The sequence below is a fragment of the Epinephelus moara genome, chromosome 13, assembly GCF_006386435.1.
Source record: "Epinephelus moara isolate mb chromosome 13, YSFRI_EMoa_1.0, whole genome shotgun sequence".
NCBI lineage: Eukaryota > Metazoa > Chordata > Actinopteri > Perciformes > Serranidae > Epinephelus > Epinephelus moara.
The window spans coordinates 25,100,578-25,128,117 of record NC_065518.1 but is presented as its reverse complement, the minus strand read 5'-3'; the positions used below and the strand labels follow the sequence as shown (position 1 = coordinate 25,128,117).

The 27,540-nt window shown below is 41.4% G+C and overlaps 1 protein-coding gene across 1 annotated transcript in view; it reads left to right on the top strand.

The window, feature by feature from the left end:
• The window catches only part of grid2ipb (glutamate receptor, ionotropic, delta 2 (Grid2) interacting protein, b), a 49,500-nt gene that overhangs the window by 16,892 nt on the left and 5,068 nt on the right, over positions 1–27,540 (top strand). The window contains exons 5-18 of the mRNA XM_050060892.1: positions 951–1,229; positions 5,084–5,169; positions 8,172–8,241; positions 12,614–12,766; positions 12,965–13,120; positions 13,988–14,139; positions 15,610–15,744; positions 16,665–16,750; positions 17,011–17,161; positions 17,829–18,130; positions 21,140–21,922; positions 23,262–23,414; positions 24,210–24,297; positions 24,777–24,854. Of these exons, the coding sequence (XP_049916849.1) occupies positions 951–1,229; positions 5,084–5,169; positions 8,172–8,241; positions 12,614–12,766; positions 12,965–13,120; positions 13,988–14,139; positions 15,610–15,744; positions 16,665–16,750; positions 17,011–17,161; positions 17,829–18,130; positions 21,140–21,922; positions 23,262–23,414; positions 24,210–24,297; positions 24,777–24,854 (2,672 nt within the window). The remainder of the gene's footprint in view (positions 1–950; positions 1,230–5,083; positions 5,170–8,171; positions 8,242–12,613; positions 12,767–12,964; positions 13,121–13,987; positions 14,140–15,609; positions 15,745–16,664; positions 16,751–17,010; positions 17,162–17,828; positions 18,131–21,139; positions 21,923–23,261; positions 23,415–24,209; positions 24,298–24,776; positions 24,855–27,540) is intronic.

Below are 27,540 nucleotides of genomic sequence, written 5' to 3'. Positions count from 1 at the left end.
ATCAGACAATGGAGCTTCTAGTGTGGCCTTTGTTCCCCTTGTACAGTAGTTGAAAGTGAGAATGTCCTCATCTGACCTTTTTATAATGAGATGAAGCTGTTGGAAAATTAGTGGACTCCAAATTTAAATGAGAATGATTAATTTAGTAAAAACCTTTTCCTCCTACTGGGTGCTGCCTTTGATTAGGTTAATTATGCCTGTCTCTTACCTCACAGAGCTAAAAAAACAAGTGTCTATCAGAGTGGTGAGGTCTGAGGTCAGTCAGATGATGACAGCTTCCTGCTGTGTGCTCATTATGACAGAGTGACACAGAGGTGAAGCATGGACGGAAGTGTAGGAGAGCGAGAGAGTGCGATGCTGTAGATGGAGAGAGAGAGAGAGAGATAGCAGAGGAGAAATCCCATGCTCACTCACTCCCACACCTTTTTTCTCTTGCTGTATTCTGGCTCTGGTACCTCACGCTGCTGCAGTGAGACTCCAGCAAGCAGCGAGTGACGCTAAGATTTCCTCACTGTCTCTCTCCTCAGAGAAAGATCTTTTCTCTCTGGCGTCCTTTTCAACCTATCTCGTCTTGTGTTTGGGGACAGCAGTCACGTCCTGAGGGAAACAACCTCTTACCTGTCTGTCAGAAGGCTTTTTCTTTGAGTCTTGAAGGAGGAAGCCTGTTGATTTGATTTAGTGTGGACTTGGGATTCTGAAGATTTTTTCAGCAACGATCGAGCTGATCATCACTTTTTAATCTCTGCTCATGCTGGATGTTTGACTTGCTGTCCTTGTTTCACTGGAAATCAAAGATTATTGGTTCTGGACTAACAATGGATCGAGGTGGATCTGTGATATAGATCCTTCCTCTTTCCTACTCCTTTATTTTCTGAGGCAACTCTTGCAGACAACAAACTAACATCACCCCCTTTTTATTTCCTCCCCTCACATGCCACCATGTTCGCCAGAATCTTCATTCCCAAGAAGCACCGGCAGCGCTTCGACGAGTCCGTGAACCAGAACGTGATCAACCGGCTCTGCCGCAGCAAGAGCATCAGCGAACCGCAGGGCAGAATCCGGCGCAGTCGGAGCGAGGATCATTCAGACCGCCACCATGGGTCCAAACGGGCCAGCTCAGTGCCCAGAGATGGAGAACCCGGAGGGAGGGGTGAGGGGGAAAGAGACAGGGGCTTGAGGAAGTCCGTCTCTGGGATGCCCGCACATCCCCCGATCGGACCCAATCAGAGGTGAGTACACATGTAATATTATGATAACTGAGTGGCTCTTAAGAGTTGTTTGCTGTTGGAAACCTGGTCACTGACACATTCATCTCAACACATAATACAGCAGCAAACAATTTACTTTGCTTTTCAGACATTTAACAAGCACAATGTTTTGAAAATGTTTACGAAACAGAGGAAAATGTGTCTCTTTTTCCATCCTTTCTGTTTTCTTCCGTTCTCAAGCTCACTTTTCCTCTGAGTCTTGTCACAAAGCTGAACTTAAAAAACCTCGAATCATGTCAGTAACATGTTTTCACACCCTGCAATATGAGTTAGAAAGTGCTCAGGCACAGTTTTCACTTCGCCTCCAGCTCCTTGAACCTGAAACTACCATCTGCTTGTTTGTTTTTCCTCGTCTGTTGGACAAGTTAATTCTGCACTGTAGAGGTGTCACAATACTCGATTTTTTAACTTTGATACAATGCCTTGAAAAATATCAATATTTCAATCAATTCAAAATCTTTATTGAAAGTTAAATATAACAAGGTTATATGACAATGACTTTTCTTTCCTTGGTTAGTAGCAGAGAACAAGGTGTCACTATGTGAGAAATTAGCACTGAAAGCATTCAAAATATTCAGAATCTGCACTGATAAATCAATGTTTTCGACAATGCCACCGCGCCATTGTAGAGCCCCTGACCATTCAACCTGTGCCGTTCGTCCTCCGCCCACTAACACGCTGATTACACCACTGTCCAATTAATAACGCCACAGTGGACTTCAGTGCAGGATTATAGGGGTGGCAGGCAGTGCGCTCCAACACTCCCACACAAACTAACTGACCAAACCCCCAAGATCTGTCTCCAGCCACATGGGAGCGAAAAAACACGGCCGAATATGTCTAAGTGTAATCATATTGGCAGGTCACGCGACAATAGGAGGCAAGCTGTGAGTGTTATAATGGGAGAGATTACGTCATGTGGTGTAAGTGGCACAGTCACAATAAGTAGTTGTGCTGCGTGCTTGTGCCTTCCCTGAACTGAACTGAATAATACCTCTCGAGAGTGTTGTGTAACACTATTGTCTTTCCACACTAACAAACTAGATAGACGGATGGATGGGTGAAACATGCTTCACAAGTCATTTTCAAAATAGAGAGATTTTTTTTTTAATGCATCCGCCCCCAGATGTGTTTAAAGTGGTGTTTTAGTTGGTGATGGTGTGATTACAGGAGGGCTCATTGGTTCAGATACTCAAAATCAATCGCTGTAGATTGGCAATTTAGTCATTTTAGGCCAATATTGGAGCTGCTGCACAATGAGCCAGTGGTTGATGATTCGGTGGTTCCATTAAGTAGTGACAGACTGACTCATTTGGGTTGTTATGTAATATTTTTTGGGCTAGATCACTTCATGTAAAACCATGTAAAAGTGTAAAGTAGTGCCGACTGATGGGAATCAGGAGTCGAGGCCTTTAGCGGCCTGATAGCCTCTCAGTTTGCCAAGTGTGCTCAAGGCTGATGCTGCGCCTCTTATTGTGGCTGCGCAGCCCAACACCCCCAGCGCACACACATGGACACACTCGGCACCCAATGTGCCCATCTGCATTTAGCTCGGCTTACATAACAGCCAGTAACCACAGCGATCAAACACCAGATCTTTATGTTTTCTCTCTCTCTCCCCCTCCTTGTCCTCCTTTTCTTTTTTTTTTGTCTTTCCCTGTTTACATATTGAGGCAGTGTTGCCTTGAGTCGTTTCTATGGCAACGCACTGGTGGATAGACACCAGAAGTGTCTCATCTTTGATTTAACGTGAGGTTCCACTGTGCACTCCTCCACTGGGGTGAATCAGAGAAAAACACCACCATCAGCAAAATGTCAAAGCTTTTTTCCTATGTTGAGTTTGACCTGAATTATTTTTGTTTGGGCCGGAAGCTGGAGAATAAAACACACAGAGCGACATGTGGAGTGATACGGAGTTGAAGCTGCTCTAGTTGGGATTGTTATGTAAAAACAAAAAAAACAAAAACAAAAAAAAAGCCATTTTATCAGCGTAAATCACAGTGTTGGATCGCAGTAAAGTCGAGCGTCATGGCCACACTTGTTCTGACTCCCACCTGCAGGAAGTGACAAATCAAAACAAAGGCGATGTACAAACAGCCTTGTTGACAGCAGTGAGTGAAGGCTCCATCATCTAGAGACAGCTGGGCTCCTCGTCCATTCACAGAAAGACTGTTAAGCATCAGCATTGTCGAATGATGTCAGAATCAATGCTGAAAGCCATTGTAATTAATGAATAATCATTTAATCAGTCAAATGCTGAATAGTCTCTGAATCCCGCTTTTCAAATGTGAGACTTTGCCACCTTTCTTTGTCTTCTGTAATTCTATATCTTTGGGTTCAGGACTAGGGTTTTGGACAAATAAAGCAATTTGGAGATGTCTCTAGGAGATTGTGATCGTTATTTGTTGACATTTTATCAACCAAATGAGTCAAACAGATTCACCCATTAAATATTAATAAGATATTAACACAAAAAACAAAAGAAATCTGCAAAGCTTTTGGTATTAATGACGAAAAACAAACTTTATGATTAGAGCTGCAATGATTAACCAATTAGTTGTCAGCTGCTTTACATTAATCGTCAGCTAATTTGATAATCGATGAATCTATTTGAGAAATTTTTTAAGGAAAAAAGTCCAAATTCTCTGATTCCATCTTATAAATGTGAATATTTTCTGTTTTTTTTTTTTTTTTTACTCCTCTAAGACTGTAAACTGAACATCATTGGGTTTAGGACTATTGTTGTGACAAATTAAGGAATTTGGACATGTTTCTGGGAGATTTTGATTGCTATTTGTTGGCATTTAATCAACTTAATGATTAAAATGGTTGCCCCGCAAAAAAGTACTATGATTTTAACATACGAAAACAAAAGAAGTCTGCAAAGCTTTTGGCATTAATGACGAAAAAACAAAATTTATGATTAGAGCTGCAATGGTTAATCAATTAATCAGTTATTTGTCAACTGTTACGTTAATCAACAACTAATATGATAATTGATTAATTGGTTTGAAGATTTTTTTAAGTAAAAAAAAATTCCACCTCATAAATGTGAATTTATTTCTTTTCTTTTTTTTTTTTTTTTACTCCTCTATGACTGTAAACTGAATGTCTTTCAGTTGCGGTCTGTTGGTTGGACAAAGAAAGCGATTTGGAGAAGTTTTTTGGAGATTTTTTCACCATTTGTTGACATTTTATCGACCAAATGACCAAAACAATTCCCCTGCAATAAGGTAATATGATTGTAACATACAAAAACAAAAGAAATCTGCAAAGCATTTGACATTAATGACGCAAAAAACTAACTTTATGATTAAAACTGCAGTGATTAATCGATTCATCAATTGGTTGTCAACTATTACATTAATTGCCAACTAATCTGATGATCAATAAATCGAATTTGCATGATCTTTTAAGACAAAAAAAGTTCAAAATTCTCTGATTCCACCTTTTAAATGTGAATATTTTCTGGTCTCTTGACTCCTCTATGACTGTAAACTGAATATTAATGGGCTGTGAACAAAACAAGACATTCAAGGGCTTCATCTTGGGCTTTTTTTTTTTTACCATTTTCTGACATTTTAAAGACCAAACAACTAATCAATTAATCAAGGAAACAATGAAAATATGTGTAAGTTTCAGCTCTATTTATGATATTGCGTCTCAGCTAAAGTTGTATGAAAACAGTTTTTCATATGAACTTTTGATCTCAAATGTACTATGTCATGATGTAATCACTCAATACGTATTTTCATGACGCTGCTGTCTGTAAACCCGTTATGTATTTGCTCATCTCACTTCCTGCCTTTCGTCAGGATCGTTCGTGTATACCGGGGGAAGAAGAACTTCGGCTTCACGCTGCGAGGTCACGCCCCCGTCTGCATCGACTCCGTTATCCCAGGTACTGCTTCTATATAAAAACCCGTACAGTACAGTCCTGATAGATGCCTACTCGCTGTGTGTGTGTGGTGGTTTGACCCAAACGTTGTTTTGTGTTGGCTGGCGAGGGGGGGGTGGGTGGGGGGGGCGGATGCGTTTTATGTGGGTGAGTCTGTTGTGGTGCCAGCCGCTGGGGGGTTGAAGGTGATCAGGAGGTGTGTGACTATGAGTGTACCAGGAAGTGGATTAGTATGAGTCACCCAATGAAATGTTAAGAGGAAAACACTTAGAACAGGCTGTTCTGTGCAGTAACAGACACTTAAAGCAGTCAGTCAATGCTGCGCTGTTACATTCATGTTCATTCTTATAATCAGTACAAATCACACAAACTGTCACGATGCATTATGGCTTTGTAAAAAAGATGAAGAAAGGCAAGTACAAATTCAAACTCAAATTTAAATTTTGATAAAAGCTCCCTTGTTTTCAGACTGACTACCTTTTATGTCTTGAGCTTATCTAATTAAGACATTAGACTATCTAATGGATTAATTTTACAACCCTAAAGTGGAAATAGACACCTTTTTTGCTTTAACTTATCATTATAAAATGAATATTGATTACATAATGTAATGGCAATAGACTAATGACACCATCAGGGTTTAAAATGGCTCCCTATGAGCTTCGCTGTCACTATGCAATAGACCTTTTTCACAGCAGACATTCTGATTTGTCATAGTAGGAAAAGCACATATGAAACATTAAGACTGGCTTACTTCCAATTAGTGTGCCAGTAAGCTATGTCAGTGAGCCAGCATGCACAGTATCAAGGCCTCCTATTAGTGGAATGCAGCTATCATTAATGTAAATAAATAGACCTGTGTTTTTTTTCGTGCTCTTACATGTCACTTGTGTACTGTGCGAAGGCTGTATTCTGTCTGCCACTGGGTACGATCTCCTGGGAAAATGACGGTTCAGTTTGAGGCACAAAGGAAGTGCATCAGCCACCGCACAACCAAAACAGAAAGAGGATAGTGCCTTTGTTTACCATTGTATGTATGTATACCATTATATAGTGACATCAAAATCATTTCCTTAAAGGTATACTCTGCAGGATTGTCAGTTACTGTTTGCAAAAGCTTGCCAGTGTAGGTGAAAGTAAAAGCGAACCCCAGATTGGCTTTTGGCGCTGTATCTCTTGGATCTGCTGCTCACTGTTTGGCACCCGGTTGCTGCCTTTCGATAAAGCCCAGACTTCACCTAACCGCTGTGTGGGTACACACCCATAAACGACCTGAACACAGAAAAGAAGAAGAAAAGAAGAAAATACAGACAGAGGGCAGAGTCACTGCAGAAAAAATACACCACTGCACACTTCTAGTGGGTCTTAAATGATGGTGTTAGTGAAGATTCTCAGTCATCCAGGTCATGGTAATCATAAGTGCTATATCTTCTTTAGTTAAGAAGCCTCTTGGATGAGCGGTGAAACGTCTTCAAGAGACTCAAGCAAGTCCATTTGCCTACGATATAGCACTTAAGGTCATAAGTGATGATTGAGAGGGACTACTTGTTTTTTTTTTTTGTTTTTTTTTAGGAAAGTCCTGCAAAGTATACCTTTTAAAAAAATAGACATTTTGGGATCCCACTTATTTGCTTTCTTGAGGAGAGTTAGATGAGAAGAACGACACTACACTGGTAGCTGTGCGGTGAATATAAATCCAAAGCCACCTCCACCAAAACACCCCCAAAACTCAGAAACTATCATGTTATATCTCTGTAAGCCATATTTTTACATTTTTAAGTGTAAGAACGACCATTTGTGGTTTTATTTTGTTACCTTTGGACAAAGCCAAGTGAGCTATTTCCCATAGATTTGAGAGTGTTATCAGTTTTTTTTTTAATCTAACTTTAATCACGAAAGCAAATGCGTGTATGTCCCAAACTGTCAAACTATACCCTTAAAGTTATTGAATTGTTTGTATCGTCCAGTCTTACTACAGAATGTTTCTAGCATCTGGTGTCGATTTACAACATAACATAAAAATAACTACAAAGCCCTATGTATTGGTTTCCTATGCAGATTTTTTTATTGTCTATTTTTAATCAGTAGTGTCGCTGCACCAGCACTCTCCACTGCTGAATAAGTGTTTGGATAAAACACTGTCAGCAAGGATATTGGCTCAAAAATGAAACTCACTGTTAAATATTTGTGGGGTTAATTGCTGCGAAGAGCTTTCGGTAAAAGCATGTTAATTACTTCCATGTTTTCCAGCAGTAAAATGTTGTTTAATTAACTGTTATTGCTCCACCAAATAAAAGCAGGAGACAAGAGAGGCTGCGAAGCTACTGTTGAGGGAATTTGCCAGGTTCCACGGTGATGAGGGAGGTGTGTGTGTGTGTGTGTGTGTGTGTGTGTGTGTGTGCGTGTGTGTGTGTGTGTGTGATGATGACTGCACTGTTCCCGCCCACCATCATCTCCCACCATCATGTGCTGTAGCGGGCCAGCGCGGACTGACTCAGTGGGCCTTATGGAGGTTGATATGAAGATAGTGGGGGTGGTAGCATGTCTCTCGTCGTGATCTGCACGCAGATCCTTCACCGATGAACCAGGACAACTTTGATTTCGAGTCTCGTGGCCCGTGAATGTGCGCACGCTACTTTCTCACATGAGGAGTTTGTCACATCCAAACTCTGGGTTAAGAAAGAACAATAGCATGACATTCGATGAAAGGAGAATTCAGCTGTGATTTGACAGATGAGGAGGCGATGGTGGATGGGTACAGTGCAGTCGGGACAGACTCCACCGGGGATTGTTTTGACAGCACTGTTTCCTTACGTAATGACAATTTAGCATGGAGATCATCAGTTTGTTGATGGGCTTTGTTGGACGTCAGATTGACAGCTTCACATTAGTCACCATCTTCCCCGGCTCTGCCCGTCTGTTCAGTGCACCTTGTTAGCTGGTGAGGTTGTGCCAGGATCCCTTTTTTAGTCTCTGATTATCTGCCATTTTTGTCTCCCTCTCAGATAGTCCTGCTGAGGAGTGTGGACTGAAAACAGGTGATCGTATCCTCTTCCTCAATGGACTGGACATGAGGTTTGTCTTTGATGGATTTAAAATTATTATAATTATTTGTAGCAGCAGCAGTAGTTGTAGTAGTAGTATTTTGTCTTTGCCTTCTCTCCAAGTTCTTGAACTAAGGCGGTATATTTAGAGATGGCTTGTTTTTCTCCAGGAGAAACCATCTGCTGCTCATGTGAAAACTGTCTTTCACTGTGCCAGATAGTCCCATCACAGAGCACATGAGTACTTTTATTTGGGTTCGGTTATAGTCTCCCTTCAATCATTTCACTGTTTTTGGAGCTGAAGTTTGTCGCGTCCGCCTCCTGTCAGTCATCCTCAGGAGAAAATGAAAGTCTCAGCTATGAAATAAACCCTCAAAACTGTGCAGCTTTACTAAATGTATCAAACTCCTCTGATGCTGGAAGTATTTGTGATCCAGAGGAAAGAGCCAGATTTTTTCCCTTCACCCCCAAACCCCCTTTTTTTCATTAGTTTTCCAAAGGAAAAACATACATGCAAACATTCCCTGTAAAATGCATCACACACCAAACAAGGACAAATAACCATAGGCTGTATAAAATGATGAATGTAGCAACCGTGATGTCACTTAGTGGTTTGTGGACTTCCGTTTTGAATTGTCAAGTTTGGCAATTCAGCTGTAATCATGTTGTTTTTTTTAAGCCACAAGTGACCAATTTTGGACAAGAGGGTGGATCTGACTCATAGACTGCGGTGATACCTCACAGACAACCTGTCACTCAAAGTGGCCACCCCCCTAGTTATGTATACCCTAAAATTTCAATTTATAGCCTGGGCTATTATTTGCTTAAATCACTGATATCAACGGGCCTATATTTGGGATGGGCTTCTACATGGGACAGGCCTTTATTCCTTTCACACAAAACTGTTGCTCAGCAAAGATTGGGAAATACAATCAAATTGTTTATTTAAACCAGTATGAATATTACTTGATTAAAAATAAGGCTTCAGATAATATATCAATTATGAATCATTCATTTGATCTAGCTCCGACAGACAGTGCATCAGAGAGAGTGAATTACAGCACTCAAGGATTACAGCACCCAGCATACGGACACAACACCACTTTATCCTGTTAAAACAATACTCGCAACTTGAATTAATTTTTATGAAAAACCCTTTTGATTCTTTAGATCTGAGGACCCTTATGGACTAAAGGAATATGAATAACTTATCGGGTAATCGAAGAATGGACACATAATTTGAGGTAGCTAACAACTCGGTTTTGTACATCCAAAGAACTTCTATTAAAGAAATTAACTGCTTGGCAACCAGACCAGGCCTCTATTTGAGACAGGCCTTTATTTGTCAAAATGTGTAGCCACACCGGTCTAGTAAAAGGGACTGGGCGTTTAATCTAAGTTTTACGTTAAATTTAATCTTTAACAATATGTAAATGTGTGAGTTATATAAAAATGTACACCCTTTACAGTTGTCATTAATGTTGAAATTAGCGTGAGAGACCAAAACCTTTTTTATACCAGGCTGTAAACATGTTTATTACTACTGTAAAGTTGGGCATTTTAACTTGGGGGTCCATGGGGATTGGCTCACTTCTGGAGCCAGCCTCTAGTGGCCATTCGAAGAACTGCAATTTTTGGGACTTTAGAGCTGGCTTCAGTTTTCAGCCCTGGAGGCTGCTGCTTGGATATAACAGAGGTAGAGCATTACATACAGTATATATTCTACATCAGTGGTTCCCAACTGGTGGGTCGTGGTCCAAAAATGGGTCACAGGTCCACTCTGAATGGACATCAACTGACTTGCAAACAAGTTCAAGTTTGAAAAAAACACACTTCATTTTGACGTACAGTAAATTTTCAGCACAGAACTTTTATTTTGAAGTGCTGCTTCCTGATGTAGAGTGAGTGACTAATGGACAGCTACTTGACACAGACAGCAAACTAGCTTGACGAGATGGTCAAATGCAAGTAAGACGCGAAATTTATGTGGACGATAAAGTTCTAGGGCGTAGCTACCTTGTGATTGACAAGTCACTACCACGGCATTGTCCTCTGGTTTTTGGCTGGATTCACCCCTCACCCCTCCAAAGCTCCATCCTCTTATCCACATATGGTCACTTCTGGCTCCAAAAGCTAAGACAGTGATGGCCAAAATGCCAAACGTGAGGCTTCAGAATGAAGTCCACAAACCACTGGGTGATGTCCAGGTGGCTAGATCCACTTCTTTAATACTGTCTATGAAATATAGATATGAGCATGGTATTGATCTTCTCATCTAAGTCTTGGCAAGAAAGTGAATAAATGTATTTCTCCAAAATGTCAAACTATGCTTTTAACCCTGAATGAATATTCTCCTTTAACCTTGGCATGTGTGCCTGCAGAGGTACAGTATGCATGTATGGCGCCGCTGCACGTGAACGCAGCCTTTATGTAAACTTCTTCAGTGGGAGTAGTCGTCGTTCTTGTGTGGACTTTACAACTTCTTGACCTTCTGCCTCTTGATTTTCAGAGAGTGAGTGTGGGAGTGCAGATACAGTAAGAAATCCAGCGTGGATGAAAATTGAACCGCAGCTATACGAGCTCAGTAAATAAAGTATATCAGGTGATACAGTATAAGCCAATGTACCCGGCGCTGCGTGAAGAAACAGTTATTACTCATTCTGCCACCCTGATAGCCATGTGAGAGGAGAATTGCGGAGCCGTTCCCATGGCTGCCTGATGTACTGATTTGATTGGCGCTGTATAATTTCGCTGCTCTGCCTGATAACACACTGCTGCTGCTGCTGCAGTAGGAGGTGATCAGCAAAACAGTGGGAGTTGTTCTCCAGAGAGAGAAAGAAAATAAAGTACAAGATATGTTGGAGCGTTCAGTGTCGTGTTTACAAAGTGAGCATAAGGTGTATCTATGAAAACACGGAAAATTAGATATTTTAGTGCCTGGATTAGTGCATCTCAGGTTTATTCTCTATCTCAGCTCCATCATTTTATCTTTACGTTACAACTGAGGTGAATTATGAACACCTTGTCAGTACAGTATCTCATGTAACAAACAGGATGTTCTCACTTTTTGTGCCAGACTGTGTTAAACAGTAAGTGTGAGAGGAGTCGTAGAGGAGTCACAGTGTTGGTGGGTAGATTTAGTGCCAAGAACGCAATGAACAATGCATTTCACAGTGTATCTATATATTAAGTTTTTTTTGTTAGTGGCTTGATATGAATTTCTTTGGAAAATTTAGATGTTAATTTAGTCTCTTAGCGATTGGTGATGACAAGGGATTATGTATCTTTTAAAAGTATTTCACTGCTAGAGAGATGGTCTTTACATAAAACTTGTACAAAGTAGGAATTACAGTCTGGCTGAAATGGGCTCATGAAGGGGGTTGAATACATAAAGCATGTTCATAAAGCCTGTGTTTTCCACCACAGAGTTGGGTCTCATATCTGCGGCTATAAATGTAACAAGTGGCGGTGTGATTTCCATTTCCCTGTCTCAATCAGTTAAGAACGGCAGCCTAAATGATGTAGGGATAACGTTAGCTTGTAGCGTTTGCATTGCTCCTTGTTTCCGGCTAGTTTTACTGATTGAGACGCTGGGGCGATGACGGCGTAAATGAGTTGACATGTTTGAAGAAATCCCACTCTTGTATCCTACTGTTTTTTTTTAATCCACCACTTTCTCGCCATCACCCTCATAATTCATAGCAGGAGGACCTTTTATTTCTGTTGCAACGAGCTAGCTTAGCATAGCGTGCCTCCCAGTGTGTCTCACTGGGGCAGAATGCTTTGGTTTGGGCTGCCTTGTCGAGCACAGTGGCACTGAGAACAGTAGGTTTAACACAATTTAAGCTCAACATTTTATTTTCCAAATGCCATAGGATAGTTCAATGAATCGTTCCGTTTGTAATGCATATCGAATCAAAACCCTTGTACCGTATGAATCAAAACAAATACATGTTTTGTTAAACTCCTAATAGAAAGATGCGAATACTTTAAAAATTGGTGCCACATGTCAAAGAAAACAGAGGAAAAAGGAGGTGACATTTGCTTTTGCTCAAGAGGTGGAAAAATAGGAAGATAGGACAGCAAGCAGGAGAACCCTATTTCTGCTACACAAAGTTTAAAGGTTTACTTTAATATTTGCATTTTATTGAAGTGACTGAATAATTTTACTTCCGTCAAACCTAACTGGCTAGTATTCTGATATTGTTAACGGAAAGAAAACACTCTGGATTTACTGGTTACAACTGGTAGAACTTTGAGATTAGAGATACATCTTTGTTTTCACAGGGCAAAAAATGATAAGAACCACTGTCTTACATCAACGTTGTGTGATTTTGGTTTGTTAGAACTTTTCATCATTTACACTTTTCCCGCTCACGTTCGCTCTGTTGTTCTCTTTGTAGAAACTGTTCCCATGAGAAGGTGGTGTCCATGCTGCAGGGCAGCGGGGCGATGCCCACTCTGGTGGTGGAGGAGGGTCCTTCTGAGTACTCCTCAGACCATACCGACCCAGAAGAATCTCCAAGCATGGCCACCACCACGTTACCGCGCTCCAGGTCAATACGCAATACCAACAATACCGACATTGTGATTTGACATTTCCAGCAGCTCATGGTCTGTTGGGACAAACAAACAAACATCAAACCCCTCCGTCAAGTCGTTTTTTTTCCCCAATTAAAATACAGAACAAAGGAGAAAGAATACTGATTGTGTGTTTGAATATATGAATGTAAAATAATGATAATCTCTCACAGGTCTCCAGCCCTCAGCTCTCTGCAGTGGGTGGCAGAGATTCTTCCGCCCAGCATCAAAGTCCACGGGCGGACCTTCAGCCAGCAGCTGGAGCACCTGCTGACCATCCAGGAGAGGTACACAGTCTGCAAGGCCCTGGAGACCTTCTTCCAGCACAGGTCAGTGGGACGGAGGAAGAGAAAGGGTGTATAAACATTAGCACAGAACACATGGGGGATGTATGAGCAATGAGGAACACGTAGGTCTGCAGTCTGCAATAACGCAATATTAAACAGATGGAAGAAAGCTGAGGGATGAAGTGAAGAGAGAAGCAGCTGGTGGAGTTTTTACAGAGACTTTTGGAAAGTTAGACAATCTAATGGAGCAGCCCAAAGTATAATAATTCTTTAAAATACCCACAGCTTCACTAGGGAATCAGTATATTAGGATGGCAGCAAGAGACAGCAGAAAATAATGTACCTAAAAGTTCAGCATTTGTCAAACTACCTTGGTGGCTAGACTTTGTTAACAGGCTAGTTTACATTGACAGAAATGTACCCGTTGCCGGGGAAACTGTGTTTTTTTACCGCACTCAATATATCAGGCTGCTGAGGATGCTGTTAATGCATGCGAAAGAGAGAGATAGAGAAAACGATGGTGATAGGACAGTGGAAAGAAAAGCAGCAAAGACACAAATGCACATAGCTAAGCAGGAGGAGATGGATGGAGCAGATGATGCAAACATGTGATGCTGCAGGATTAAAAGCAAAAAAAACAAACAATTGAATTCCGCAGTATGTGCATACAATATAAACACCCGAAGGCGTAACTCCTACTATAACTGACATCCCTGTTATCCTCCCACCACCTCATAAAAATGTGTTTTAATCCTGCATCTCAGTCTCAGCTATACGTGTCATTACAGATGCAAAGAATATAGATCTAAGCGAAATCCTCACTTCATATGGCAATCAATTACCCAGCAGGAAACAGGGGGCTGGTTATGTAAAGATGTGTAAGGATGGAGTATGTGTGTGTGTTTGCAGGAATGTGGACACTCTGATAGTGGACGTGTTTCCGGTGTTGGACACTCCGGCCAAACAGCTGATCTGGCAGTTCATCTACCAGCTACTGACGTACGACGAGCAGGAGCGCTGCCAGGGCAAGCTGTCTCGCTTCCTGGGTTTCAAGAGCAGCGGTGAGTCAGAATCACAACGTGGAAATTAGACATGTACAGTAACAGCAGACAATCAATAAAAAAGGAAAAAGACATGGCTGATGAAATTAAAAATCAAGCTTTTATGATTAACCACCTGGTACTAGATGTACTGTGAGGTTGTTTCTTTGTAATTAACACAGACACAAAAGTATGGAAGCCCATTTACACCAATGTGATGAAAAACAAAAACGTGTCTGTAAATCATTTCAATGAGAAACTTCCTTGAAATAATGACGTAGTATCTCAAAATGAGTCATTATTTTCAGATATTACGTCATTATTCTGTGATAATAAGTTGTTGTTTTGACATACTAAGTCATTATTTTGAGATAGTACGTTGTTTTGACATACTAAGTCATTATTTTGAGATAGTTCGTTGTTTTGACATACTAAGTCATTATTTTGAGATAGTTATTTTGAAATAGTAAGTTATTTGAGATACTAAGTCATTATTTTGAGATAGTACGTTGTTTTGACATACTAAGTCATTATTTTGAGATAGTTATTTTGAAATAGTAAGTTATTTGAGATACTAAGTCATTATTTTTGAGATAGTATGTTGTTTTGACATATTAAGTCATTATTTTGAGATAGTGCATTGTTATTTTGACATACTAAGTCATTATTTTGAGATAGTTAGTAGTTATTTTGAAATAGTAAGTTATTTGAGATACTATGTCATTATTTTGAAATATTAAGTCATTATCTTGACATATTAAGCGACTATTTTGAGATAGGAAGTTGTTATTTGAGATACTAAGTCATTATTGTAAGTTGTTATTTGAGATACTAAGTCATTATCTTGAGATATTAAGTGACTGTTTTGAAATAGTAAGTTGTTATTTGACATACTAAGTCATTATTTTGAGATAATAAGTCATTATCTTGAGATATTAAGCAACTATTTTGAGATAGTAAGTTGTTATTTGACATACTAAGTCATTATTTTGAGATAATAATCTTGAGATATTAAGCAACTATTTTGAGATAGTAAATTGTTATTTGACATACTAAGTCATTATCTTGAGATATTAAGCAACTATTTTGAGATAGTAAGTTGTTATTTGACATACTAAGTCATTATCTTGAGATATTAAGTGACTATTTTGAGATAGTAAATTGTTATTTGACATACTAAGTCATTATCTTGAGATATTAAGTGACTATTTTGAGATAGTAAGTTGTTATTTTAAGATACTAAAGCATTATTTTGAGATAGTTAGTTGATATTTTGAGATACTGAGTCATTATTTTTGAGATAATAAATCATTATTTGAGATAATTATTCATTACTTTGAGAAAGTTTCTCATTTTAACGACCTACACGATCTTTATTTTTTCATTACAGTGGCAGACATGGGTTTCCATACAAAGGAGCAGCTGTTTATAATTAACTTGTAAATAACAAAAACACGATGCTGAATAAGTGTGTATGTGTGCGTTTTGCAGCGGTGTTGGAGCCTGACGTCGGCGCGGATCACCACCGGCGGAGCAGCTCGATGCGTGTGACAGGGACGTCGTATCGCAGCAGCCTCCGAGAGAGGAGCTCTGACGACTGCATCATTGGGACTCACCTGGGAATGGGTACGCTGCACGTGACAACAAAAAGAAAAAGGATTTGCCAACTTGTCACAAAAAATCAGTGTAATCTCCACAGGGTTGGCTGGGCTTATACCAAGTTTTCAAAAGCTTTCCAGCCTCATTCTGAACCAAAAACTTTTAACCCAGATGGGAATTTTAGACACTCAGCTGAACAGAGACATTTTACCTACCTGTTTCTCTTCACTGATAAGCTGTTGAGCTTCAAAGATTCAACATAGCAACTTAAAAAGTGATGATGTCTGTGTTGTGTTCACAACTTGTTTACACTGCCCCCAAGCAGCCAAAAAAATCAGTTATACAGGTTCAGTAACGACTGTAAAGTGAGTGTGTTATTTTGCTTGTTATGAAATCTCGTCATTATTAATTCAGTATTCAGTATTGATGTATCTTTCTGGGGTGAATCCCTGGACATAAAAGGAAAATGTGAGTAAAGACACTAAATGAGTTTCCTTCCGCAGTTACTGTACCATAAATATTCCCTCTGGCAAAGCATCTACCCCCCACTCGCTGCACTTGAAGTGCTCAGAGCTCCGTAATAAGGCTGTGTTTGCACTGGTCAGCTCCCAGGTGGAAATGTGTATAATTGTCAGACTGTTGCTGCAGATACTTGAAGGTTACATAAGACAAAAATGGCCATCACACATTCATACATTACCTCCATATCTCAGCTGTGCTTTTGAAAATGTCCCCAAGCTGTCAGGTTGGAAGCACACACAGTGTTTATTTCCAGCAGATTTCATTCATGGTTTCCCATCGCTATCGCTAACAAGCCAAGCTTTCTGTCTTTTGTCTCCTCCGCGCTGTTCCTCTCTGCTTCATCCTCTCTCCCTCTTGGCTGGGGGGTGGATGGAAGGAGGAGGCTCAGGTCCATGTGTCACTGTTCATGCCTTATTGTGCTTTAGGAATTCATGTGGATGAATCTGGGAGCCCGGAGGAGAGGCAGTCAGGAGATGGAACTTCCTTCCCCGAGTCCCCTGACCTCAATCATGTAGGTATAACCGCAGCTTTTCGGCGCCTAGCTGCTCAGCACCTGGCATAATGGATGCTAGTTATGTTACTGTGCTCTGTGGCCTCACATCATTTGAAGGTCTGCCTGTAATTACCTCAATGGAACAAGTGATATTAGATTCGTGAGTAAACCTGCGCGGCGCAAATTGTCCTCTTAAACATTTTAAAAGCAGCAGACCTTCAAAGCGAATGTGTCGCAGCGATTGTGTGCTAACCAGCTGATCATGCCTCCACCCGTAGATGACAGGGGTGTACACGGAGCTGGAGAGTGTGTACCCAGGGAAGAGTGTGTCGCCGCTGCAGGGCGGCTCCTCAGCCGAGCCCGAGGGGACGGGACAGACTGAGGCCTACGGGCGCTCTCTCTCCCCCCTCACACTCCCCCCTCTCACAGGTACTCTGGGGCTGACACACACGCCCCAAACACTCAATTACATGCACACACACACACACAATGTGCTCATGCTTTCAGATACATGCTTTCATCAATGGTTCGCAACCATGTGCCACTGAGGTTTGACGTATTTGCAGAATGAGTTATTGAATTCAGATATAGTTTGGCAGGAAATAAAACTGTATGACTTTGAGCCTCAGTGGCACATGACTGTTGCCATGTTCAAGTCACGTTAGATTTGCAGTAAATACATGCTGCTGCTCCTGAAAATTTCACTTATGTCACATCCATTTAAAGGAGTATCCTCTCGTGCAGCTCTGTAGTTATGGTGAATTTAACATTAATACAATCATTTAAATGAGTTATTTTTTTACCACTCTGATGTGAACATGGCACGAGAACCACTGAATGTGTTTAAGTTAGAACTCATTATAATTATACATTCTACATGTGCATATGAGGCTGCAGTTTATCGTTTTGTTGCCATGGTAACCTCTCAGAAAGAAGGATCCCCAAGGCGACAACATGGGCAAGAATGTCACACTTAATTTCTTGAGGGATAAGTAGCAAATAATATTAAGATTTCCCTGGTGGAAACATCTGCAGTGTGAGCATTAAATGTCCCACAGCAGCACTGATGGCAAACATTTGCTTTCCCACGTCACAGGTAACCGTAAATCTGGCCTGTCCCTGTCCTGGAAGGAGCCTCTCCCCACTCCCGTGTACGAGATCCACCACCAGAGCAGCGTGGACTCCAACCCCTACGTCAGCCTGGAAAGCCCCCCAGCCTCCCCACAGCACTCGGACGGCGGTCCCAACACGCTGACCCGCCGCAAGAAGCTGTTCACATTCTCCCGCCCGCCTCGCAGCCGGGACACGGACAAGTTCCTGGACGCTCTGAGCGAACAGCTGGGCCACCGAGTGACTCTGGTGGATGACTTTGTACCCGGGGAGAACGACTATGAGGAGGTGAGGAAGACCTGTCAGCTGTAATAATGCACACACATAGATCACTCTTCATCTTTTCAAGTTGCTTTTAAGCAAGTTTTTCTTTTTAATGTAGACATTTTTATGTCTTGTTATGCCTTGCAAATAATGTGGACACTAATTATTATTCCTATTTTAGACACCAAGTTGCTACATCTGCCATTTCAAAATACATATAAGTCCATTTAAATTAGTTTTGCTGCCTTAGTATAATTCATAGACTGTATAAAAGAAGTGGACGTAGCCTCAAGAAACCTGCATAATGGTCACTAGGGGGCGACTCCACTGGTTGCAAACAAACAAAAGTCCAATTGTTTATAAGTCTATGAGAAAATGGCCCAACTTCTCACTTGATTTATTATCTTAGCAAACATTTTCCTAATGAGTTTATGCTGTCACTCGCTAGTTTCAAGTCTTTATTAATACAGCATGATGTTCATTTTGTAAATTATGGTCCCATTTGAAGTGAAATAGACAATAAAGCAGGGTATGCTCAAGAGCGTGGCAACCTTGTGATTGACAAGTCGCTACCAAGGTGATCTGTCAATCATTATAGAGGCAGAGCAATGCATATTGACAATGTGTACCCATCAGATCCACCCTCTCGTCCAAATATTGTCACTTCTGGCTCCAAAAAAACACAAGTTGACAGCCAAAATGCCAAACACGAGCTTCAAGACAGTCGTCCACAAATCAATGGGTGATTCTTTTATACACTCTATGGTATTATTAGTCTAATAAAATTATCAACAGGCTCCATCTCAGACCAGTAATACAGGGTTTCCATGGTCATGGTAAACAGGAAAAGTAATGCAATTGCACAGTGTCATTTTCCAGGCCTGGAAATGTCTTGGACTTGATAAAATCCTTGAAAATTTTGGAAAAGTCGTGTACTTTTATTGTGTATCATGAAATTAGTTGTTACATTAATCCTCTATGGATAACCTTCCACATAATGTAACATAACAGTGAATTTATTTTATGCAGCTGTTGACGTTACCCAGCTCTTACATCTGTAGAAGCAAGCAGATACTGTAATGATCTTGTTTGTTCATGGTAACGCTACTTATGTCTCATGTGAGAATATGACACGTAGCATCATTTACAGACAATCTCACTGTTGTGCATTTTGCTTATTATCACACAATAAGCAAATTCACATTTGCCTGACGTGATAGCGTTGTAGTGTTGCATGTTTACATTAGAGCAGCTCTAATGTACGCTACAATGAACACTTGTGTCACATGAACAGATATATCAAGGTGGTTGTCATGGTTTCAGAAGAAGAGGGGTGCCTGTAAGTAAACATGATACTCAGTTATACTGTAGAGTCTAATTTTATCTGCCTATTTCTGACGAGAAGTCTAAGGTTAAAATAATATGGTGCTGGCTGACGTTAAATCGTCACACAAATTTTTAATTACAGCCGTGCTGCATCTTTGTCAGGGTGGTTTTGTGTTTGCTGTCAGAAATGGGGAGAGTGGCATAATCTGCATAATTCTCTGGGTTGTACATATTTTAAAACTGTTTTTTATTGTTGTTTGAAGTATTTTTTATGATAAATTCAAATTATTATAATTATTGTGCTCAATAAATACACAACACCTTTGTTTTTGCTCCCATTTTTCACAGGTTTAAGTTAAAGATTTAAGACTTTTCCCTCAAATTTTGGTGCAGATTTGTTCAAAGATAATCCATCTACCTGACAGGTGTGACCTATCGAGATGCTGATTAAGCAGCCTGGTTAGTACACAGGTGTGCCTCGGGCTGGTTGCAGTAAAAGGTCACTCTAAAATGTGCAGTTTTATGACACAACACGATGCCAGAGATGTCACATGAGGGAGCGTACCATTCGCATGTTGACTGCAGGAATGTCCACCAGAGCTGTTGCCAGTGAACTGAATGTTCATTTCACGACCATAAGCTGTCTCTAATGACGTCTCCGTAAATTTGGCAGTACATCCAACCTTCCTAACAACAGCAGACCGCACATAGCCGCATTCTCGGGCCAATTCTCGTGCAAGATCGTCTGACACCAGCCACCCGGACAGCTGATGCAACAAATGGTTTGCATGACCAAAGAATTTCTGCACAAACCGTCAGAAACCATCTCAAGGAACTTATCTGCATGCTCATGGTCCTCACCAGGGTCTTGATCTGACAGCAGTTGTACCAGACTTGAGTGGGCTCACCTTCGATGGCGTGTGGCACTGCGGAGAACTTTTCTTTTCACATGAATCCTGTTTGACACTGTACAAGGCAGATGGCAGACAGCGTGTATGGCGTCGTGTGGGCGATCCGTTTGCTAATGCCAATATTGTGAACAGAGTGGCCCATGGTGGCAGTGGGGTTATGGCATGGGCTGGTGTACGCTACAGACAACAAACGCAGGTGATTTATTGAAGCCAGTTTGAATGCACAGAGATACGATGACAAGATCCTGAGACATCATGTGTTTGGGATGCTCTTGATTGGCGTGTACGACAGCGTGTTCCAGCTCCTGCCAATATCCAGCAACTTCACACAGTTATTAAAGAGGAGTGGGCCAACAATTAACAACCTGATCAGCTCTGTGTGAAGGAGATGTGTCACACTGCATGAGCCAAACTGTGTCACACCAGATACTGAGTCATGTGGAATCCTAATAAATGTCTAATAAATGTGTGCATTAAAAGTCTTAGCGCTTTAACTTGTATCTGTGAAAATGGGAGCAAAAACCAAAGTGTTGCATTTTAATTTTCTTCAGTGTAGATGGGTTAGAGTACTGATAATATGTAAGTGCATGTGTTTTTTTTTAATTAGGTTATTTTCTTATTTTTAGCTTTTCTGTCCCATGAGTAAAAATGAAAAATTGCAGTTACAGATTTATAAACAAGAATGTAAAATAAAAAGAGCCACAGTGCATTTATTTTAGATTTATATCTGCGTTAGAGTACGTGGAGGTGAAAGCTGTGATTATCAGGTCTGATGGCGCACCTCTCCTCCCTCCAGATGAGTTTCCAGGAGGACCAGGATGTGGGATTCATGCCTCGACAGCTCAGCAGCGGCAGCAGCGAGGACCACAGTAGCAGCGACGAGGCCTCCACTCCCACCTACTCCTCAGGATCTGATCCCATCCCGCCACCTCCAACCCAGAGCCCTCCGCCTCCCCCACCTTTCCAGTCTCTGATACCGCCCCCTGTTCAATTCACTGACCCCCTGCCGCCAGTCCGCTTCTCCCCCGAGCACATCCCCCGCAGCCGGATGCCCTTCCAGCCGCACCACCCCATCATCCCTCCACCTCCGCCCCCTCCGAGGACCCTCCTGTCCAGCCGCTCCCCTCTACACAAAGTGCTCCCCACCAGGGAGGAAGCAGAGAAAACTCACCAGCGCTTCCAGTCCGCCACCACCACCGGCCGCCTCTCGCACGGCCACACCACCCTGGGTTCCAGCACCCTTCGCTCCTCCCAGCCATCCCGCCCCTGCTACCTCCCCCGGCAGCTCAGCCAGCCCCAGCCTATCCTCCAGCCCATGATCCAGCCGTCCCCTCAGCCCTCCCCTCAACCGCTGAGACCGAGCCAGCTCGTCCTCCAGCGGCACCACCAGCTCCACCATCAGCACAGCTACCAGGGCCCGCTGCCGCCATCCCTCCAGGATCACAGCCCGTCCCAGGGTCAGAGCCAAGGCCCTGCGGGCTCCTCAATGATCTCAAAACCTCCGGCTTCCCACTCCACCCTCCCCAGTCACACCAAAACCTACGAAACCCCACGGCAGGAGCAACAGTCACAACAACAGGTAACATCTGCTCGTTCAGTCGTCTTTAAACATGATGCATGCTCCGAACCTTGTTTTCAGCCAGAACAGAGAAATCACAGAGTGAAGCAGTGAGCACCTAGCAACAGAAATGTCGCAGAAAAAAATCAAGCATTACTTTCTGTGCTATATTTGGCATTTCACAATATGTGCATGCAAATGGAAAAACCTTGAGACTGACAGAACAAAAACCAAACTGCATCTTCTGACAGTTCACGCGCTCTCTGCTTCTGTCACACGTCTCAGGAGAACATAATAATTTATTTTATTTTCGAGACAGAAAGAAGACAAATGTCAGGCAAACTTCAGCATCTGTTTAAACACCAGTAGCAGAACATACATTTTGTTACTGCAGCTAATGAAGAGTGTATAAACCATTAATGAAACACTGCACCCCCAGCTGTGTTTGGTGCACAGTGGGGAGCTGATTCAAAACCGCTGAAACAAAATGCTCCAAACTCTCTTGTACCCCTGTTCCACCAAGATTAGCATGGTAATGCATTTTTTTTTAAATGAAAACTGCTAGAAATAGGCGATAGACTTCTTTCCTACTGCCAGTAAACCAGAGCCAAGTATGCCTTTCTTTCTTTCTTTTTTTTCTGGTGTGTCACATTGGGCATCACAGATGTGCCAGAAAACAGGTTAGTAAAGAGTAGAAAGTAGCATGGAGCTCGGTGAAAATGTGACAGTGGTTACTTCTTTTGTTTATCTGTTACTTTTTCAGTCTCTTCAACTAATCTTTAAGAACGTTTGAGTGCTGCTATGATGGAGACAGATGGTATTTTATGGCGACCTGTCATTGCATCGCGCCGCAAAAGGGGCGTAAATTAACCCATCTACCTGGTGTCCTATTTTCATCACTGCCAATCAGCAGAGTCATTTGACTAGGGAGTGAATGCCGATTGTAACCTTTTACCATTAGATACAAAAGCCAGATTGGTCGTGGGGGTTTTTTTTATCCAATGAGAAAGGGGCACTGATGCAAGCTTGAAAGTTTAGTGTGTAGGATTTAGTGGCATCTAGTGGTGAGGTTGCAGAACTCCAACTTCTCCTGTGTGCTCAGCGTCCAAGAGAACTACAGTGGCCGACTCGAAAAAATGTATGGCCCTATCTAGAACCAGTGTTTAGTTTGTCCGTTCAGAGCTACTGTAGAAACAACATGGTGGACTCTGTGGAAGAGTTCTAAGGTAACAAAAAAACAATTCTTAATTTCAGTAGGTGATTATAAACTAAAGAAAACATAGTTATGAATATTATGCACCATTTCTGCCAATAAGCTGGAAATTAAATTAAAAAAAAAAAAATGTTTTTGATCTCGAAGGCGCCGCCGCCCCCGCCTCCACCCCTGCCCCCACCCTGCGAACCGCCTCCACTGCCCAAGTCAGGCCAACACGCCTCGGACACCAACCACATGAGTGTGAAGAGGCTGCGCTGGGAGCAGGTGGAGAACTCTGAGGGAACCATATGGGGTCAGGTAAGTCCATCCCATCAGTCTGATATGAAGTTCAATCATTTTCCACAACCACCTTCCCTGTTGGGGGCCGTGGAGCCTATCCCAGCTGACATTGGGCGAGAGCTGGGGTACACCCTGGACAGGTCACCAGACTATCACAGGGCTGACACATAGAGACAGACAACTATTCACACTCACATTCACACCTACGGACAATTTAGAGTCACCTGCATGTCTCTGGACTGTGGGAGGAAGCCGGAGTACCCACGCTGACACGGGGAGAACATGCAAACTCCGCACAGAGGAGTTTTTTTCTTAAATGTCTGAAAAGTATCTTACATACAGTAAATACAATAAACAATAACATCACTTGTGAAACTTCCCACCTTGGCTGTGAATTTTCTCACTCCTCCACCATTTTCTCCCATATTTGGAAAGACCTACTCATCTAGTCTGTTGGGTCTCTGATGACTCATGGCAGCACTGAAGCCAAACCCGTTTGTTTTTTTAGTGTCAGTAACCTATATAATCATTTTCACAATTTTACAGTTTTGTGTCAGTTTCCAGCTGTATCAGTATAGTTTAAAAATAATTGTATAAAAAAATCACTTCAGCTTAAAGTATTGATTTTAATGGTTAGAAAAAATGACCATATCTGCTTCTATCTACCAAAATGTCTTGGTTTCACTGTATGACTCTATCAGACATTTATAAAAATCTGTGTATATAAAAAGAATTATTCATCAGCCTCTTGTCGCTTACAAAGCCTCGACTGTGTCTTCAGAGACTTCAGAGTGTGTCCTTGTCTATGTTTAGCTCGGAGAGGACTCGGAGTATGACAAGCTCACTGACATGGTGAAGTACTTGGACCTTGATCTGCACTTCGGGACTCAGCGCAGATCCAGTGAGTAGCTGCGTGCATGTGATCAGCCTTCATCACACTGCATCGTCATATCTTCATTTACATCATTCTTAAAGTGGTTTGTTTATCTGTTGACATCTCCTGTTTTTTGCACCTTCACAGTTGTGATGTTCTCCATAACCTGTTTTGGAGCTGCTCCATTTGTGTGTGCATCATATCCCGTTCTCCATAAGGCACCATAACCTCCCCCACTCCTCTCCTGTCTCAGCTGAGCTCTGTAATAACACAGCTCTGCCCGAAGAAACACACCTTGCTTTTATTTATTGTGCATCTCCCAGACGTTTTGGCCTCTGGTGACTCAAATGGCAGAGCTGTGCTATTAACCCATCAACCTGCCACATGTAGCCGCTGTGTGTGTGTGTGTGTCTCTTTGTGTGTGTGTGTGTGTGTGTGTGTTTACTCCCCGGTGCCTGGAGAACACATCCTTACACTGTTGTTAATATTACCAGTCTCTCCTCCAGAGCCGGCCTTCATGCCAGAGAACTTTAAAAAGAAAGACGTGGTGGAGATTCTGTCTCATAAGAAAGCCTACAACGCCTGTGAGTACCACAATAACACCCGAAAGGTCGAGGCTCGAGTCTGTGAGACAAAGTAACACATATTACAGTGTTCTATCATTGCTTTGAACAGCCAAACTGACTCACACTAAAATGTTACCTTCCGATAAGAAACACCAATACAGTTTTTCCTCCATTGACTTGATGCACTTCTGCCAAATATCTTTTAAAACCAGTGATCACGAGTTCAAAAGCATTTTTGCTGTGCTTGAGGAGCGTCTCATCACACAGATCCCTGAACTCAGTGTCAGGTCTGCTCACAGTTCTCTCAGTCTCAATAAAAAAGGACAGCAGAGTGTAGTGCAGGAGAGACTGAAGCCCGTCCAACAACAACTCTAGCCCGTCTTACTCAGTGAAAGTGTTTTGTCAGTTTGGGAAATTTACAAACACTATGCAATTTCCAATTCATGTTGTGTGATGACGTCACGTTGCAGTCATGACGGTGGATTTGTCACACAGAGCGTTTGCGTTCGAGGTGTCTGTACAGGAAACATATTGCAGTAGGTGTGATGTGGATGAATACGGAGGATGTGATGTAAATGACGCATGTACGGAAGCCCTGAGAGGCCAGTGAGAAACTTACTCACTTGCCTCTCAGGGCTTCCGTACTTAAACAAACAAATGTTTTTGCTAATTATATTATCTTTGACTGCAGGTTTGAACTTATGATTTGATGCTCTGTGATGTTGTTATTTTGCTATCTTGACTTTTTTTTAATGCAGTATTTTCAGACACCAGACGCCCTGTTCTTCGAATGTGTCTTAACTAATTCAGGCTAACATGCTGTTATCAGGCTCAAATAATCTTGTTCAGCGAACTTGGTCCTTTGAGCTCAGTTTGAGGATTCGTTTTTAACCCTGGATGACGTTATCTTAAATAAAGGCTCTTATTTTGAAATAAATGTGAAACAAATAGAGCATTGAAACTGTGATGAGTGTTAATATGATGATCATGTGATTGCAGTTGCATGAGGTAGGTGTTGAGAACCCTCCCAGCATGCACTGGGGCAATATATTCATTTGTTGAATTTGTCAGTGTTCCTTCATTGTTCCTGGTGTTGATTTGTTCTACACTGTGCTGCACAATGTTTCCACACTTTCATTACTGGTTCAATATGAATGCAGTCAGACGAAGAGGGATGTTGGTGTGTGATTGGTGGAGGTGCAAGAGGCTAATCAGAGGTCTGCGATGAAAATAAAACTGTAATAAAACTCATAGTAAATACTAAACTAATAAACCGAAAACCTTATAAAAGTCAGCTGTAATTGCACAAACTATTTATAGTTCTGCAGTGAATTATTTTATAACTTTTAGTACATAAATTCCCATTTTAAATGCAGTGCTCTCTGTTTTTATTGGTCTTTTAACAGTCTGAATCTTTCCAGTGGATGCGTTCATGTCTTTTTGCTCACAGTATCTCAAACTGTATTTTGTTATATATTGTTTATTATATTGCTGCATATTTCATCTGACCATGTCTGAGTGTAACTCTTTATTATAAAACATAATTGTGATTATTTCAAAAACAGATCATAATGGTTATCTCTCAATAACCTGCATGTTCATATCTAAAATCATAATTATATCAACACTTCTTAAATGGAGTTCAGGATTGTGGTCCAGCTAACTGTCAGTAATCCTGTGCTTTTTGTGATACTGGTTGACCTGCTGTATCAGTTTCCTGTTCTACTGTAAAATGTCTAAAATGTGCTGCCTTCAAGTCCAAATGGAGAACAGCGATTCCCTGTTGCCCCTGTTGACTGCTGTCATCCTCACCTTCTTCTTCTGTATAAGAGAATAAACACTCATGTTGTCATGAAAATGTGTCTTTACTTGGTGATCCAAAAGCAAGAGAAATGACAGGTTCCACTTTATAGTTAAGAATTACTGTATTCTTCATCATTTGCTTCATGTCTCATTAAAAAGTTCTACCAGGCTTCATACATGCATGGAACCGATCACATCACTCATAGTCTGACCACATTCACTGGTGATATCTAACTGTTTACCAGTTACGAAAGTGTGGAAACATTGTGGAGCACAGTGTAGAACAAAGTCACACCAGTAACAAGGCAGGAACACAGAAAATGACACATGTTGTTATGCTGAATCTATTGCCCCAGTGCATGCTGGGAGGGTTCCTAAAACACTTGCCTCATGTAACTGAATCACATGAAAAGCACTTAACCATTCATAAATACTAATCATGATTTCAACTCTACTTATTTTGTCTTTATTTCAAAATAAAAGCACTGTTTTTTAAGATAAATTCATCCAGGATTAACAAATGAATCCACTAGAGACCAAATTAGCTGGATGAGAATTAACAGGATTATTTTAGCCTGATTACAACACGTTAGCCTGAATTAGTTAAGACACATCAATCAATCAGTCAATCAATTTTATTTATAAAGCCCAATATCACAAATCACAATTTGCCTCACAGGGCTTTACAGCATACGACATCCCTCTGTCCTTAGGACCCTCGCAGCGGATAAGAACAGGGCCCAGGAGGGAGGCTAATATAAATGCCTTATACATACAATTAACAGAAATAAAATAGGAACATAATGTTAAAATATGAAAGTGAGTAATACATCAACAGTAATGGGAAGTGAAACCATCATCTCTGCTACATTGCTTGTATAATATTTGAGGAAGTAAAACT